This window comes from Trachypithecus francoisi, unplaced genomic scaffold (genome assembly GCF_009764315.1).
Source record: "Trachypithecus francoisi isolate TF-2019V2 unplaced genomic scaffold, Tfra_2.0 Lachesis_group6, whole genome shotgun sequence".
NCBI classification, from domain to species: domain Eukaryota; kingdom Metazoa; phylum Chordata; class Mammalia; order Primates; family Cercopithecidae; genus Trachypithecus; species Trachypithecus francoisi.
The window spans coordinates 82,102,040-82,115,926 of record NW_022681471.1 but is presented as its reverse complement, the minus strand read 5'-3'; the positions used below and the strand labels follow the sequence as shown (position 1 = coordinate 82,115,926).

The 13,887-nt window shown below is 39.3% G+C and overlaps 1 protein-coding gene and 1 pseudogene across 5 annotated transcripts in view; one reads left to right on the top strand and one right to left on the bottom strand.

Moving 5' to 3' along the window:
• FAAH2 (fatty acid amide hydrolase 2) overlaps nucleotides 1-13,887 on the top strand; it is a 242,356-nt gene that overhangs the window by 70,662 nt on the left and 157,807 nt on the right. For 2 of the 4 annotated variants that reach the window (XM_033201024.1, XM_033201022.1), the window contains one exon: nucleotides 223-249. The exons of the other annotated variants lie outside the window; for them this stretch is intronic. In XM_033201024.1, the coding sequence (XP_033056915.1) occupies nucleotides 223-249 (27 nt within the window). The remainder of the gene's footprint in view (nucleotides 1-222; nucleotides 250-13,887) is intronic. 4 annotated transcript variants of the gene reach the window in all.
• Nucleotides 7,472-10,671, bottom strand: LOC117077356 (annotated as a pseudogene). The gene has a single exon (XR_004434740.1). The product of XR_004434740.1 is annotated as a T-complex protein 1 subunit zeta-like (transcript).

Below are 13,887 nucleotides of genomic sequence, written 5' to 3'. Positions count from 1 at the left end.
TCTTTCAAAAAGAAACTCTTGGTTAAATTGATATTTTGTATGAACTTTCCATGTCAATTTCATTTGTTCTACCCAATTATAGTTATATATTTTCTACTGCAAGCTTTGAGTTTGGATTGTAATTTACTTTCTAGTTCCTTTGGGTGTGATCAGATCATTAATTTTAGATCTTTCTCACTTTCTGATTCATGCTTTTAACATTTTAAACTTTACTCTTAACAGTGCATTACCTGAATCACAAAGATTTTGGTAAGTTATTTTTTATTTTCATTAACTTATAATAATCTTTTGACATATGCCTTAATTTTGTCGTTAACCCAAAAGTTATTCAGGAAGACATTATTTAATTTCCGCATATTTGTGAATTTTTGAAATATTTTATTTATATTGGTTTTATATGTTTTGGTACTCTGATCCAAGAGTGTGTTTGGTATAATTTAATTTTTTTAATTTATTGAGACTTGTTGTATGACCAAATTTGTGGTCAATCTTAGAATATGTTCCATGTGTGGATGAGGTAAATGTATATTCCATGATTGTTGTGTGGACTATTTGCAGATGTTTAGTAGGTACAAAATTGGTCAAATGTTAACGTTATATCCTTCATTTTTTTTTTTTTTTTTTTTTGGAACGGAGTCTCGCTCTATCACCCAGGCTGGGTGCAGTGGGCGATCTTGGCTCACTGAAAGCTCCGACTCCCGGGTTCACGCCATTCTCCTGCCTCAGCCTCTGAGTAGCTGGGACTATAGGCGGCTGCCACCTCGCCCAGCTAGTTTTTTGTATTTTTTAGTAGAGACAGGGTTTCACCGCGTTAGCCAGGATGGTGTCGATCTCTTGACCTCGTGATCTGCCCGCCTCGGCCTCCCAAAGTGCTGGAATTACAGGCTTGAGCCACCGCGTCCGGCCATATCCTTCATTTCTTTGTTAGTTTTCTGCCTCAGAAATCTGTCTAAGGCTGTCAGTTGGGTTTTGAAATCTCCCAAACTATTATTGTGTGGCTAAGTTGTTTTCTTAGGTCAAAAAGAACTTGTTTTGTGAATTTGAGTGCTTACAAATTGGGTACATGTATATATAAGATAATTCGGTCTACTTGGTAAATTGAATCCTCTATCATTATATAATGCCCTTCTTTGTCTTTCCTGATTTTTGTTGGTTAAATCATCGTGTTATTTATAAAAAGATAACAACTCCTGCTTTTCTGTGTTTGCTATTTGCATGGTAAGTTTTTCTCCATCTCTTTACTTTGAGCCTTTCGGTGTTGTTACAAGTGAGAGAAATTCCTTGAAGACAGCAGATGGTTGCTTTTTAGTTGGCGTTTAGACCATTTACACTTAGGGTTAGTATTGATGGATGAGATTTTGATTTTGTACTCATGTTGTTAGCTAGTTGTTTTATAGTATTCATTGTGTAATTGCTTTATATCATCTGTGGGCTGTTTGCTTGAATTGTTTGTGGTAGCAGGTATCATCTTTTGTTTCTATGTTTGGTACTCCTTTAAGGACCCCTTTTAAGGTTGGTCTGGTGATCACACATTTCATCTGGGAAGGACTTTATTTTGTTTATGAAGCTTAGTTTGCCAGGACATGAAATTCTTAGTTGGAATTTCTTTTCTTTGAGGATGCTGAAAATACACCCTGTGTCTTCTGCCTTTAAAAGTTTCCGCTGAGAGGTGTGCTGCTATCCTGATGGAGTTTTCTTTCAAAGTGACATGACCTTTTTCCTTAGCTGCCTTTAAGGGTTTTACTTTTGCCATTGAGCTTGGTGAATCTGATGGCTCCATTCCTTGTGGATAGTCATTTTGTATAGTACCTAGCCAGAGTTCTGTGTATTTCTTTGATTTGCCTGTCAAACTCTCCAACAAGATTAGGAAAATTTTTATGGACTATGTTTTCAAATATATTTTCCAAGTTAATTATTCTCTTTCCTCTCTCAGGCATGCCACTGATGCATAGATTTTGTTGCTTTATATAATTCCATATTTCGTGGAGGTTTTGTATATTGTTTTTATTTGTTTTTCTTTATTTTTGTCTGACTGAGTTGATTTGAAAAACTAGTCTTTGAGCTCTAAGAATCTTTCCTCAGCTTGGTCTATTCTGCTCTCAATACTTCCTACTGTATTATGAACTTTTTGTAGTGAAATGTTTAATTCCAGGAGCTCTGTTTGGTTCTTTGTTTACATGGCTATTTCATCTCTCAGCTCTTAGATCATTTTAATGAATTCCTTGGATTCCTGGGATTGGGTTTCAACTTTCTCCTGAATCTCGATGAGTTTTCTTTCCATTCAGATAATGAGTTCTGTATCTGTCAAAAAGGCTAGTTTGTTCATTTGGTGGTAAGGGGATGTTCTGTGTGTGGTTTTTTTTTTTGTTGTTGTTGTTTTTTTTTTTTTTTTTTTGCATTTTCATAATTCTTGCACTTATTCGTTCTCCTCTGAGGGGGCTGGTGTTCCTTTAACTGTGTTGAAACCTGATTATAGTCAGTTGGCTTTAATTCTGTGTGCTTTCAGAAGACCAGGGATCTTTCAGGATCTTTATTAGTGACTGGATTTTTGCCTTGGATTTCTCAGGCACTGTATACTGGCAAAAAAAAATTTTGATGTTTTGATTTAGGCTGTAATCTAGTAAATAGCATGTAAGGTTAATGACTGGTAGATAGGCCCTTACTCAACAACTTGACTCTTTTGCATTTCTGAATGTTCATAGTTGTTATCTGTGGTTGGTTGGAGAGAAATGACCTCATTGGGTCTGATTCTAGGCCTTGGTGGAACATCCTCTGATCACTAGTGTAGTGCTTACATTTCCTATTTTAGGTGCTCCAGGCTGCAGAGGTCACAGCTGGCAGGCAGGCCATACCCTTCCCAGATTGGACCTGCAGAGGGAAGCATGCCCCACTGCCTCATTCACTCACAAATCACAGATGTTTTACTCTTTTCAGTGTTCTGAAAGTAAGGGCTCCTCCCCTGCTTAGTCACTACCAAAGGTGGAATTTCTTGTCTGGCTTAGAGCATCATGTGGGGGTGGTCATATGACCTGCTGTCTGGTTGTTTTCTGAGAGAAAGAGAGCTGTGCTCATCCACAGCGTTCAATCAGTGGTAGGACTGCTGGAAGTCCAGGCGGTGCTATGCTGGAAGCCCAAGCCAGTGAGTCTTGCCTGGATAGGAGCATCAGGGGTGGGGAGAATCACAATGAGTACTATCCAAGTATTTCCCAAGGGAACACAGATCTGTGTCCACTGGCAGATTTCAGGCAGTGGCGAGGCTGCTGTGTTTGAGGTGCAAGCTAGCAAGTCCTGCCTGGCTAGGAGCAGCAGGGGTGGGTGTAGTTACCTGGTTCACCATCTTGATGTTTCCTGAAGGAGTACAGAGCTGTGTCCACCCACAGAGTTCAGGCTGGGGTCGGGCTATTGTGCTGGAAGCCCAAGACAAAAAGTTCCATCTTGCCAGGAGCAGTGGGAGTGGGAGCATTCACCCAGTTTACTGTCTAGGTATTTTCTGGGGGAACACAGTGATGTGCCTTCCCACAGATTTAAGCCAGGGTCAAGGATACTATGCTAGAAGCAGGAGCTGAACCTTGTCTGGCAAGGAGGAGTGGAGCAGTCTTACCGCTTTCTGGCACTTTGATGGAAGCCTCTGCCTCTGTTATGGCAGCTGGTGCTGGGCTGCTTAGGGATTCAAGGCATATGGGGCTCCACATGGTCTTGAGTAGTGCTTCTGCAAAAACTCCCCGTGGCTCTCTGTATCAGTTTAGATGCCAAGGGGGCGGGATCAGGAACGTTCTCTTACTCCCAGGATAGTGCAAGTCTCTGTGGGAAGTATAGATCCCTCAAAGGCTCTTACTCTCTCACCCTTTCACAGTGTAAGGGAGCTCCTTCTGGCTGTGAGTCAAACCCAGGTGTGTGCAGTGCCCCAGGTTTACTCTTCTTTGTCCTCTTTGTGTCCCCTTGATCCTTTGATGGTTCCTGAAATGGTTTCTTTTTTTTTTTTTTTTAAATTTTTTATTATACTTTAAGTTCTAGGGTACATGTGCATAACGTTTATATCATGTATAACTCCCCAATGCAATCCCTCCCTCCTCCCCCCTCCCCATGATAGGCCCCAGTGTGTGATGTTCCCCTTACCGAGTCCAAGTGATCTCATTGTTCAGTTCCCACCTATGAGTGAGAACATGCGGTGTTTGGTTTTCTCTTCTTGTGATAGTTTGCTAAGAATGATGGTTTCCAGCTGCATCCATGTCCCTACAAAGGACGCAAACTCATCCTTTTGATGGCTGCATAGTATTCCATGGTGTATATGTGCCACATTTTCTTAATCCAGTCTGTCACAGATGGACATTTGGGTTGATTCCAAGTCTTTGGATCCACGGCTCTCCCCAAAGCTGTCAGACAGAGTCGTTCGCCTCTGCACCGCCCCCGCTGCTTTCCCTATTGGACCTCAGCTGTGGGCTTTCCCCAGAGGTGGAGTCTACAGAGACAGGCAGGTTTCCTTGAGCTGCTGTGAGCTCCACCCAGTTCGAGCTTCCCAGCGGCTTTGTTTACCTACTTAAGCCTCAGCAATGGCGGGCGCCCCTCCCCCAGCCTCGCTGCTGCCTTGCGGATAGATCCCGCAGACTGCTGTGTTAGCAGTGAGGGAGGCTCCGTGGGCGTGGGACCCTCCCGGCCAGGTGTGGGATATATTCTCCTGGTGTGCCTGTTTCCTTAAAGCGCAGTATTGGGGTGGGAGTTACGCGATTTTCCAGGTGTTATGTGTCTCAGTTCCCCTGGCTAGGAAAAGGGATTTCCTTCCCCTTGCGCTTCCAGGTGAGGCGATGCCTCGCCCTGCTTCAGCTCACGCTGGTCAGGCTGCAGCAGCTGACCAGCACCGATGTCCGGCACTCCCTAGAGAGATGACCCCAGTACCTCAGTTGAAAATGCAGAAATCACCGGTCTTCTGTGTTACTCGCGCTGGGAGTTGGAGACTGGAGCTGTTCCTATTCGGCCATCTTGCTCCGCCCCCGGAAACTTCTTTCTGCACAGTGAGTAGCTTTTCTCCTGCTACCTATAAGATTCTCTCTTTATCTGTGATTTTTGACTATTTGATTATAATTTGTCTTGATGTGAGTCTGCTTGGGTTCATCTTAGTTGGAGTTTTATTTTTTAGCTTTTCCCATTTTTATGTAACTTTCCTCAAAATTGAGAAGTTTTTGCCTTCTTTCTTCAAATAATTCCTCTTCCCTTTTACTTTTTTATGGGTATTTCATATGCATACATTTGTCCAGTTGATGGTGTCACATGAGTCTCTTAGACTCTCTTCACTTTCCTTAATTTGTTTCTTTTTTGCTCATCTGAGATGAAAATTTTAAATGACCTATTTTCAGGTTTGCTAATTATTTGTTTTGCTTGATCTAGTCTGCTTTTGTACCCCTCTACCAAATTTTGCAATTCCGTTATTCTATTCTTCAGCCTCAGAACTTAGTTTTTTTAAAATAGGTTCTCTCTCTTTGTTGATATTCTCATTTTGTCTGTTTTCTCTTTTAGTTACTGAGCATTTTTATGATGGTTATTTTGAATTCTTTATCAGATAATTCATAAACCATTTGTAAATATTGTTTTCTTGTTTTTAAATTTTCTTAATTTTATTTTAAGTTCCAGGATACAAGTGCAGAATGTGTAGGTTTGTTACATAGGTATAGGTGTGCCATGGTGGTTTGCTGCACCTATCAACCTGTCTTCTAGGTTTTGAGACCCACTTGCATTAGCTATTTTTCCTAATGCTCTTCCTCTCCTCAGCCCCACCCACCGAGTGGCCCCAGTGTGTGTTTCCCCTCCCTGTGTCTATGTGTTCTCATTGTTCAACTCTCACTTATGAGTAAGAACATGCAGTGCTTGGTTTTCTGTCCCTGTGTTAGTTTGCTGAGGATGATGGCTTCCAGCTTCATCCATGTTCCTGCAAAGGACATGATCTCGTTCCTTTTTATGACTGCATAGTATTCCATGGTGTATATGTACCACATTTTCTTTTTCCAGTCTCTCCGTCCCTTCTCCATAATTTTTTGGATAATTTGGGTAGTATTATAATTAGTTCTTTCTTAAATATTTGATAGAATTCAACAGTGAAACCACCAGGTTACTGCTTCTGTCTCATTACTCATAATTAGTTTGCTCAGATTTTTTATTTTTCCATGGCTCACTCATGTTAGGTTATATATGTAAATAATTTTTTTTTTTAGTTTTTCAAAATTACTGGCATATAGTTGTTCATAATAACTTGTTTCTTCCTTCCTATTAATTTACGGTTTGGCATGTTGTTGCTCTTATAGTTTTCAAAGGTGCAGAATGTGTTTGTTTATAAAGTCTTTCTACTTTTTTGATGTATGCATTTATTGCTATAAACTTTCCTCTTAGTACAACTACTAATGTATCCCATAGGTTTTGATATATTACCATTTTATTTTTCTGTCAAGAAATCAAGATTTTTTTCTTAATTTCTTTATTTACTTATTGTTTGCTCCACAGCATGCTATTTAATTTTCATGTATTTGCTTAGTCTCCAAAATTCCACTTGTTATTAATTGCCAGTATTATTTAATTGAGGTAAAAGAAGATACTTGATATTATATTTATTTATTTTTTTAATTGTAAGACTTGCTTTGTAGCCCAATATGTGTTCTCTCTTGGAGAATGTTCCACGAAATGATGAGAAGGTTGTGTATTTCACAGCCATTGGATAAAATGCATCCTTTTCTCTCAGATTGGACAATTCCCTTTAGTGTTTCTTATACGACAGTTCTAGTGGTTATGAAATCCCTCATCTTTTGTTTGTCTGGAAAACTCATTATATTTTTTTCATGTTTGAGGGAAACTCTGGTAGGCACAATATTCTAAGTTCAAAGCTTTTTTTCCTTCATTATTTTGAAGATAGAATCCTACTCTCCGCTTGTCTGTAAAGTTTCCTTTGAGAAGTTTGCTTCCAGACTATCAGAGCTCCTCATAAGTTATTTGCTCCATCTTACTGATTTTGTGGTCCTTTCTTTGTTCTTGATCCTGGAGTTTGATTTTTTTTCAAATTTTATTTTAAGAACAGGGGATAAAGAAAATGTGGCACATAAACACCATGGAATACTATGCAGCCACAAAAAAGATGAGTTCATGTCCTTTGCGGGGACGTGGATGAAGTTGGAAACCATCATTCTCAGCAAAATAACACAAAAACAGAAAACCAAACACTGCATGTTCTCACTTATAAGTGGAAATTGAACAATGAGAACACATGGACACAGGGAGAGGAACATCACACACCGGGGCCTGTTGGTGGGTGGGAGGCTAGGGGAGGGATAGCATTAGGAGAAATACCTAATGTAGATGATGGGTTGATGGGTGCAGCAAATCACCAGGGCACGTGTATACCTATGTAAAAAAACTGCATGTTCTGCATATGTATCCCAGAACTGGATATTAGGCCTTTGTCAGATACAGAGTTTGCAAATATTTTCTCTCATTCTAGAAGTTTTCTGTTTACTCTGTTGATGGTTTCTTTTTCTGTGCAAAAGCTCTTTCACTTAATTATATCCTACTTGTCAAATGTTGTTTTTGTTGCAATTGCTTTTGGGTACTTAGTTATAAGTTCCTTCCAAAGGATGATGTCCAGATGTTGTTTTCTAGATTTTCTTCTAGGATGTTTATAAGTTTAATCTTACATATGTCTTTAATTAATCTTGAGTTAAGTTTTGAATATGGTGAAATGTATTTTGCACATGACTAGCCAGTTATCTAAACACCATTTATTGATAGGCACCTCATTCTGCATTGCTTGTTATTGTCAAATTTGTGGAAGAACAGGTTATTTGTAGATTTGAAGCTTTATTTCTGGGTTCTCTATCCTGTTCCATTGGTCTAGGTGTCCTGTTTTGTAACAATACGATAGTGCTTGGTTACTGCAGCCTTATAGTGTAATTTGAAGTTGAATAATGTGATGCCTCCAGCTTTGTTCTCTTTGCTCAAAATTGCTTTGGCTATTTGGACTTTTCTTGGCTCCATATGAATTTTAGAATAGATTCTTCTAATTGTGAAATAAATCACGTTGATAGTTTCATGGGGGTAGCAAGGAATCTGTAAATGGCTTTGGGAAGTATGGCCATTTTAACAATATTAATTCTTCAAATTCGTGGGCATAGAATGTTTTACTTTTTTGTCATCTCTGATTTATTTTAGCAAAGTTTTATAATTCTCAAACTCAAAACCTTTCACCTCCCTGGTTAGCTATATTCCTAGGTATTTTATTCTCTTTGTGGCTATCATAAATATATTACATTCTTCATTTGACTATCAGCATGAACGTTATTGATGTATAAAAGTGCTACTGATTTTTGTACATTGATTTTGTATCCTGAAACTCTAATGAAGGTGTTTATCAATTCTAGGAGTCTTTTGGCACGGTGTTTAGGACTTTCTATATATAAGACTATATAATCTGTAAAGATAAATATAATGACTTCCTTTCTTTTATTTGGGTTCCTTTTTTTTTTTCTTATTCTTGCCTGATTGCACTGGCTAGCACTTCCTAGCACTATGTTGAATAGGAGTGATGAGGGTGGGCACCCTTGTCTTTTTCCAGTTTTCTAGGGGAACACTTCAAGCTTTAGTCAATTTAGGATAACGTTGGCTGTTAGTTTTTCAATGATGGTTCTTATTATCTTGAGGTGTGTTCCATGGTGCCTAGTTTTTAGAGGATTTTTAACATTGGAGGTATGATGAATTTTATCAAAAGTCTTTTCTGCATTCATAGAGATAGCATTATATATATATGTGTGTGTGTGTGTGTGTGTGTGTATTTTATCTAACATGGAATTTTATGTCACTGCTGCTAAAGCAAAACATCCTGTTCACTGGGTAAAAGACCTGCTTTATGTGAATACACTTCAGTGCAATTTTTAAAAATAGTGTAATTTCAGAACTTCCAAATTTCAACAGATGCCAGCGTTCTCTCCTTTTTCATATGGGAAAAATCCATTTGAAGCTTGGACAAAATTTCCACAGCTGTATTCCTCAGGATCACTTTGCAGAGTCTTCAAGACTCAGATACAGAGGAAGCTTCAATTCAACCTTTCAGAGAAGACATTCCAGCTCTCATGATCTCATCAATCAAGAGAATGTTGGTGGCAATCACAGTGCAGGAATGAAGAAGCTGTTTCTTTACACAATAGTTATCCCGTACGCCTACTTCTGCTGGTACTATTGGCTCACCTGTGTTCAGGTCCACACCCACAAGCTGACCTGTTTCTGAATGTTCTGCTTGAATTTTAGCTAATGTTTCCTGAAGGTCAAAACCAGAGTTCTGAGCAAGAACCTTGGGAATAATGAGCAACGCATCAGCAAATACTTGGACTCCAAGCTGTGCCCTGCCCTTTACACTGGGTTTATATTTAATCAGGGCTTCTGCTATAGCCACTTCCACAACACCAGCACCTGGAACCACACAGCCATCATCAATAGCATTTTTGACAGCCCTCAAGCCATCCCTCACTGCATCTTTGATCTGAGTGAGTGTGTGTTTATTTGGTCCTTTGATCAATAAAGTGATAGAACGAGGGTTGTTACATTTCTCAATAAAGGTGAACTTCTCTTCTTCCAATGTATACTTATATACAAGTCCTGCATGTCCCAAGCAGCCAGAGCTTAGGTTGTCAAAATAATTCAGGGCTACCCCACCACAAGCAAGAGTCAGCCTCTCCATATTTCTCCTTTTAGCTCTGCGCAGAGCGACTATGCCTTCTTTTGAAAGAGCATCTAAGGAAAAGGGGTCAATCCCCTTTTGATTAATAACAACAAATCCTTTATCTGAATCACCACAGACTTTCCTTTTCAGTTCTATTTTTTTTAAACTCTATCTTCAATGAATTTTCTTTAAGCTTTTAGGAGTTTTTCTCTCTCTTCTGCACTTTTGTAAAAAAAAAAAAAGCCATAATTCACTTCTGTTTTTTCATACTATAATGATACGTTACAAGTGAGGACGTATGCATCCTCTACCCTTTTCTTCATATCAGGATGCCATGCTCCATGGTCCAAAACAAGCCCTCTGATTAAGGTTGTATCAGTTTCAGATTTATGTTTCATCTCCATGATCTCAATCATGAAGAGATCAATAGGTTCATCTTGTTTTTTAATGGCCAAAATGGAGTCCACTACAGCCTCTATTAAGACATCTACAAGTTCAGCATGAACTTTAGTACAAAGAGATGTTCTGGCCACATCTATAAGTGTTTCCCTGTCCATCTCTCTGCTTACTTTGACTTCTTCCAAAAACTGAAGGGCCTTTTCCTTTGCAGTTTCAAATCCTTCAGCAATTATTCGAGGATGAAGGCCTTCAGAAATGTAGAGATCCGCCTGTTTCAGTAGCTCTCCAATGATTAGCACATTGGAAGTCGTACCATCACCAGTTATATCATCCTGGCCTGTTGCTACCTTTGCTATTAAGGAAGCTGTCGGATATTGAATTTGCATTTCGTGAAGCAGCACATTGTCATCTTTAGTAAGTTCGATGTCTCCAGCGCCAGAAAGCAGCATCTTCACAGTGCCCTTGGGTCCCAGGTTGGTCCTTAGCACGTCCTGCAGACCCCGCGCGGCGCTGATGTTGACCGCCAGCGCCGCCTGCACTCGGGCCACCTTGGTCTTGGCCTTCAGGGTTTTCACCGCCGCCATAGCTGCTCCAGCAGAGGAAAAGTTAACGATGCTGAGATCCCATAGCTGGTGCGGCAGATAGTCATATATTTTTTAAAGGAAAACTGTTTATGTGGTTAATCACATTCATTGATTTGCATATGTTGAGCAATTTCTGCACCCCAGAAATAAAACATTAATTTTTTTATATGCTTCAGAATTTCATTTGCCAGTATGTTGTTGAGTATTTTTGCATCTATGTTCATCATAGATGTTGGCCTGTAGGTTTTTTTTTTTTTTTTTTTTTTTTTATTGGTGGGCTTCGGTGTCAGAATGATTCATGCTTCACAGAATGAGTTAACCAAGAGTCCCTCCTTCTTGACTTTTTGGAATAATTTAAGTAGTATGGGTATCAGATTTTCTTTGTACATCAGGCAGAATTTAGCTATGAATCCGTTTGGTGCAGGACTTTTTTCTTGGTAGTTTTTAAATTACTGATTTAATTTTGGAATACATTATTGGTCTTTTCAGGGTTTCAGTTTCTTTCTGGTTCAATCTTGGGAGATAGTGAGTTTCTAGGAATGTATTCATTTCTTCTAGGTTTTCTAGGTTGTGTGCAGAGAGGTGTTTGTAATAGTCTCTGCGGATTTTTTGTGTTTCTGTGTGGTCACATGCAACATAATCTTCATCACTTCTGCTTGTGCTTATTTGGATCTTCTCCTTTTTTTTTTTTTTTTTTTTTTTGCCAATATATACCCTAGTATTTTAGCCTTGTTGATTCTTCCAATGATTCAGCTTTTGTGTTTTTTTTGATTTTTGTATGGATTTTGCAGTCTAGATTTTGTTCAGCTCTTCTTTAATTTTAGTTATTTCTTTTTAAATAATAACTTTAGAGTCTCTCTTGCTTCTCTAGTTCCATCAGGTGTAATGTTAGGGTATTAATTTGAGATTTTTCTAATTTCTTGATGTAGGTGTTCAGCACTCCCCACTTTCCTCTTAACAGGTTTTCCCTGTGTCCCAAGATTCTGGTATGTATTGACTCTGATTTCATTAATTTCAAAAAGTTTTTTTGATTACTGCTTTACTTTCCATCTTAACCAAAAAGTCATTCAGGAGCATGTTGTTTAATTTCCATGTAATTATGTGGTTTTGAGAGATTGTCTTGGTATTGATTTCTATTTTTATTACACTGTGGTCTATGAGTGTAGTTGTTATTATATATTTTTAAAAATTACTTCAGATGTGTTTTATGGTGGAGCATGTGATTAAGCTTAAAATATGTGCTATATACAGATGAGAAAAATGTATATTTGACTGTTGGTTGGAGTATTCTGTAGATATCTATTAGGTCCAATTGATCAAGTATCAAGATTTAGTCCAGAATACCTTGCTTAGTTTTTTGCTTTGATTATCTGTTTAACTTGTCAATGGAATGTTGAAGTCTCCCACTTTTACTGTGTGGTTGTTTCTGTATGTTTTTGTGACTGTAGGTACTGGTCTTTCATTTCCATATTTAGCACTCAGTTAAGGACCCCTTGCAAGGCAGGTCTGATATTAACAAATTTTGTTAGCATTTGCTTGTCTGAAAACGATTTAATTTCTCTTTCACTTATGAAGTTAGTTTGGCAGAATATGACATACATGGTTGGAATTTCTTTTGTATAGGGATGCTGATTATAGGCCTCCACTCTCTTCTGGCTTATAAGGCTTCTGCTGAAAGTTTTGCTGTTAGCCTTAATGCGTTCCCTTTGTAGGTGACATGCTCCTTCTCTCTAGCTGCCGTTAAAATTTTTTCTTTCACATTGACTTTGAAGAATATGATGACTGTGCTTTTGGCATGGTTGGCTCATGTAGTATCTTGCAGGGGTTCTCTGCATTTCCTATATTTGCATGCTGATCTCTCTAGCAACATTGGGGATGTTTTTATGGACAGTATACTCCAATATTTCTTCCACATTTCTTGCTCTCTCTGTCTCTTTCAGGAATGCCATTGAGTCTGAGGTTCTGTCTTTTTACAGAATCTTGCATGTTTTGGAGCTTTTGTTCATTTTTTCTCTATTATTTACCACTGTTCTCCTATGTTGAATCAAAGGAGAAGTTTCTGAGTGCCGATATTTTTCCCTCAGGTTGGTCTGTTCCGTTATTAATGCTTCCAATTGCACTTTGAATTTTCTGTGGTGAATTTTTCATTTTCAAATCAGTTTGTATTTTTCTTAAAATGGTAGCTATCTTTCAACTCTTGAACTATTTTACTGTGTCCTTTGGATGTTTTTCAACCTTCTCTTGTATGTTGATGAACTTCCTTGCCATCCAGATTCTAATTTCTATGTGTGTAATTTCAGCCATTACAGTCTTGTTAAGAACCATTGGTGCCATTGTTTGGAGGTAAGAAGACACTCTAACTTCTAATGTTGCCAGAATTCTTGCACTATTTCTTTCTTTCTTTCTTTTTCATCTGCGTGGACTGATGTTCCTTTAGTCTTTGGAGTTGCTCCCTTTTGGATGAGGCTTTTACTTTTCTTTTTCTTTGATGTCCTTGAAGGTTTGACTGGTATAAATTAGGTTTAGTTGATTGGCATCATTTTCAGATGCTTTCAGGGGCTAAGGGCTCAGCTCAGCACTCCTGGGCTACAGGCTCTAGCCCTGGTGAACTGGGACCTGGTCAACAGCTTTATTCTCTTGCCCCTTGGGGGTTAAATATCTGTTGCCCTGGAGGGGCGAATGTGTTCCCAGCCTATTGGCAACAACACTGACAGATGCTGCTAGCAAAGGTACTCCAGTGGGCTGATGGTCATCCCCCACATGGGTGCACACCAATGGGGCAGCAGGGGTCCCAAAGCTTGCTCATGCCAGCAGGGTGGTGTGTTTTCCATACGCATGTGCATGCTGGCATGGTGATGAGGGGAGGCTGTGGGCAAGTATACACCCACAAGGGAAAGCTGTGGGTGGTCATGTGCTGCTGGAAGTCTGTCTGCAAAAGCACTCCAACAGTTAAGCAGGGCTTGCCACTGAGGGATCGATGGCAGTGAATGCTGGCAAACAGTGGAGGCTGCACTGCAAGTGGGTGTAGCTAGACAGGACCCTGGCAGAGGCTGGCAACACAGCCATGTTCTTTTCAGTTCCAACAAAGGCTAGAGCTGCCTGGAAGAATATGGCAATCTTTGGGGAGTTGGCAGCCATGACTCTGCTCCATTGCAGTCATTTCTACACAAAACCTCTGGACTCCATACAGGATGGAGTTCTGTCTCTGCCAACTCT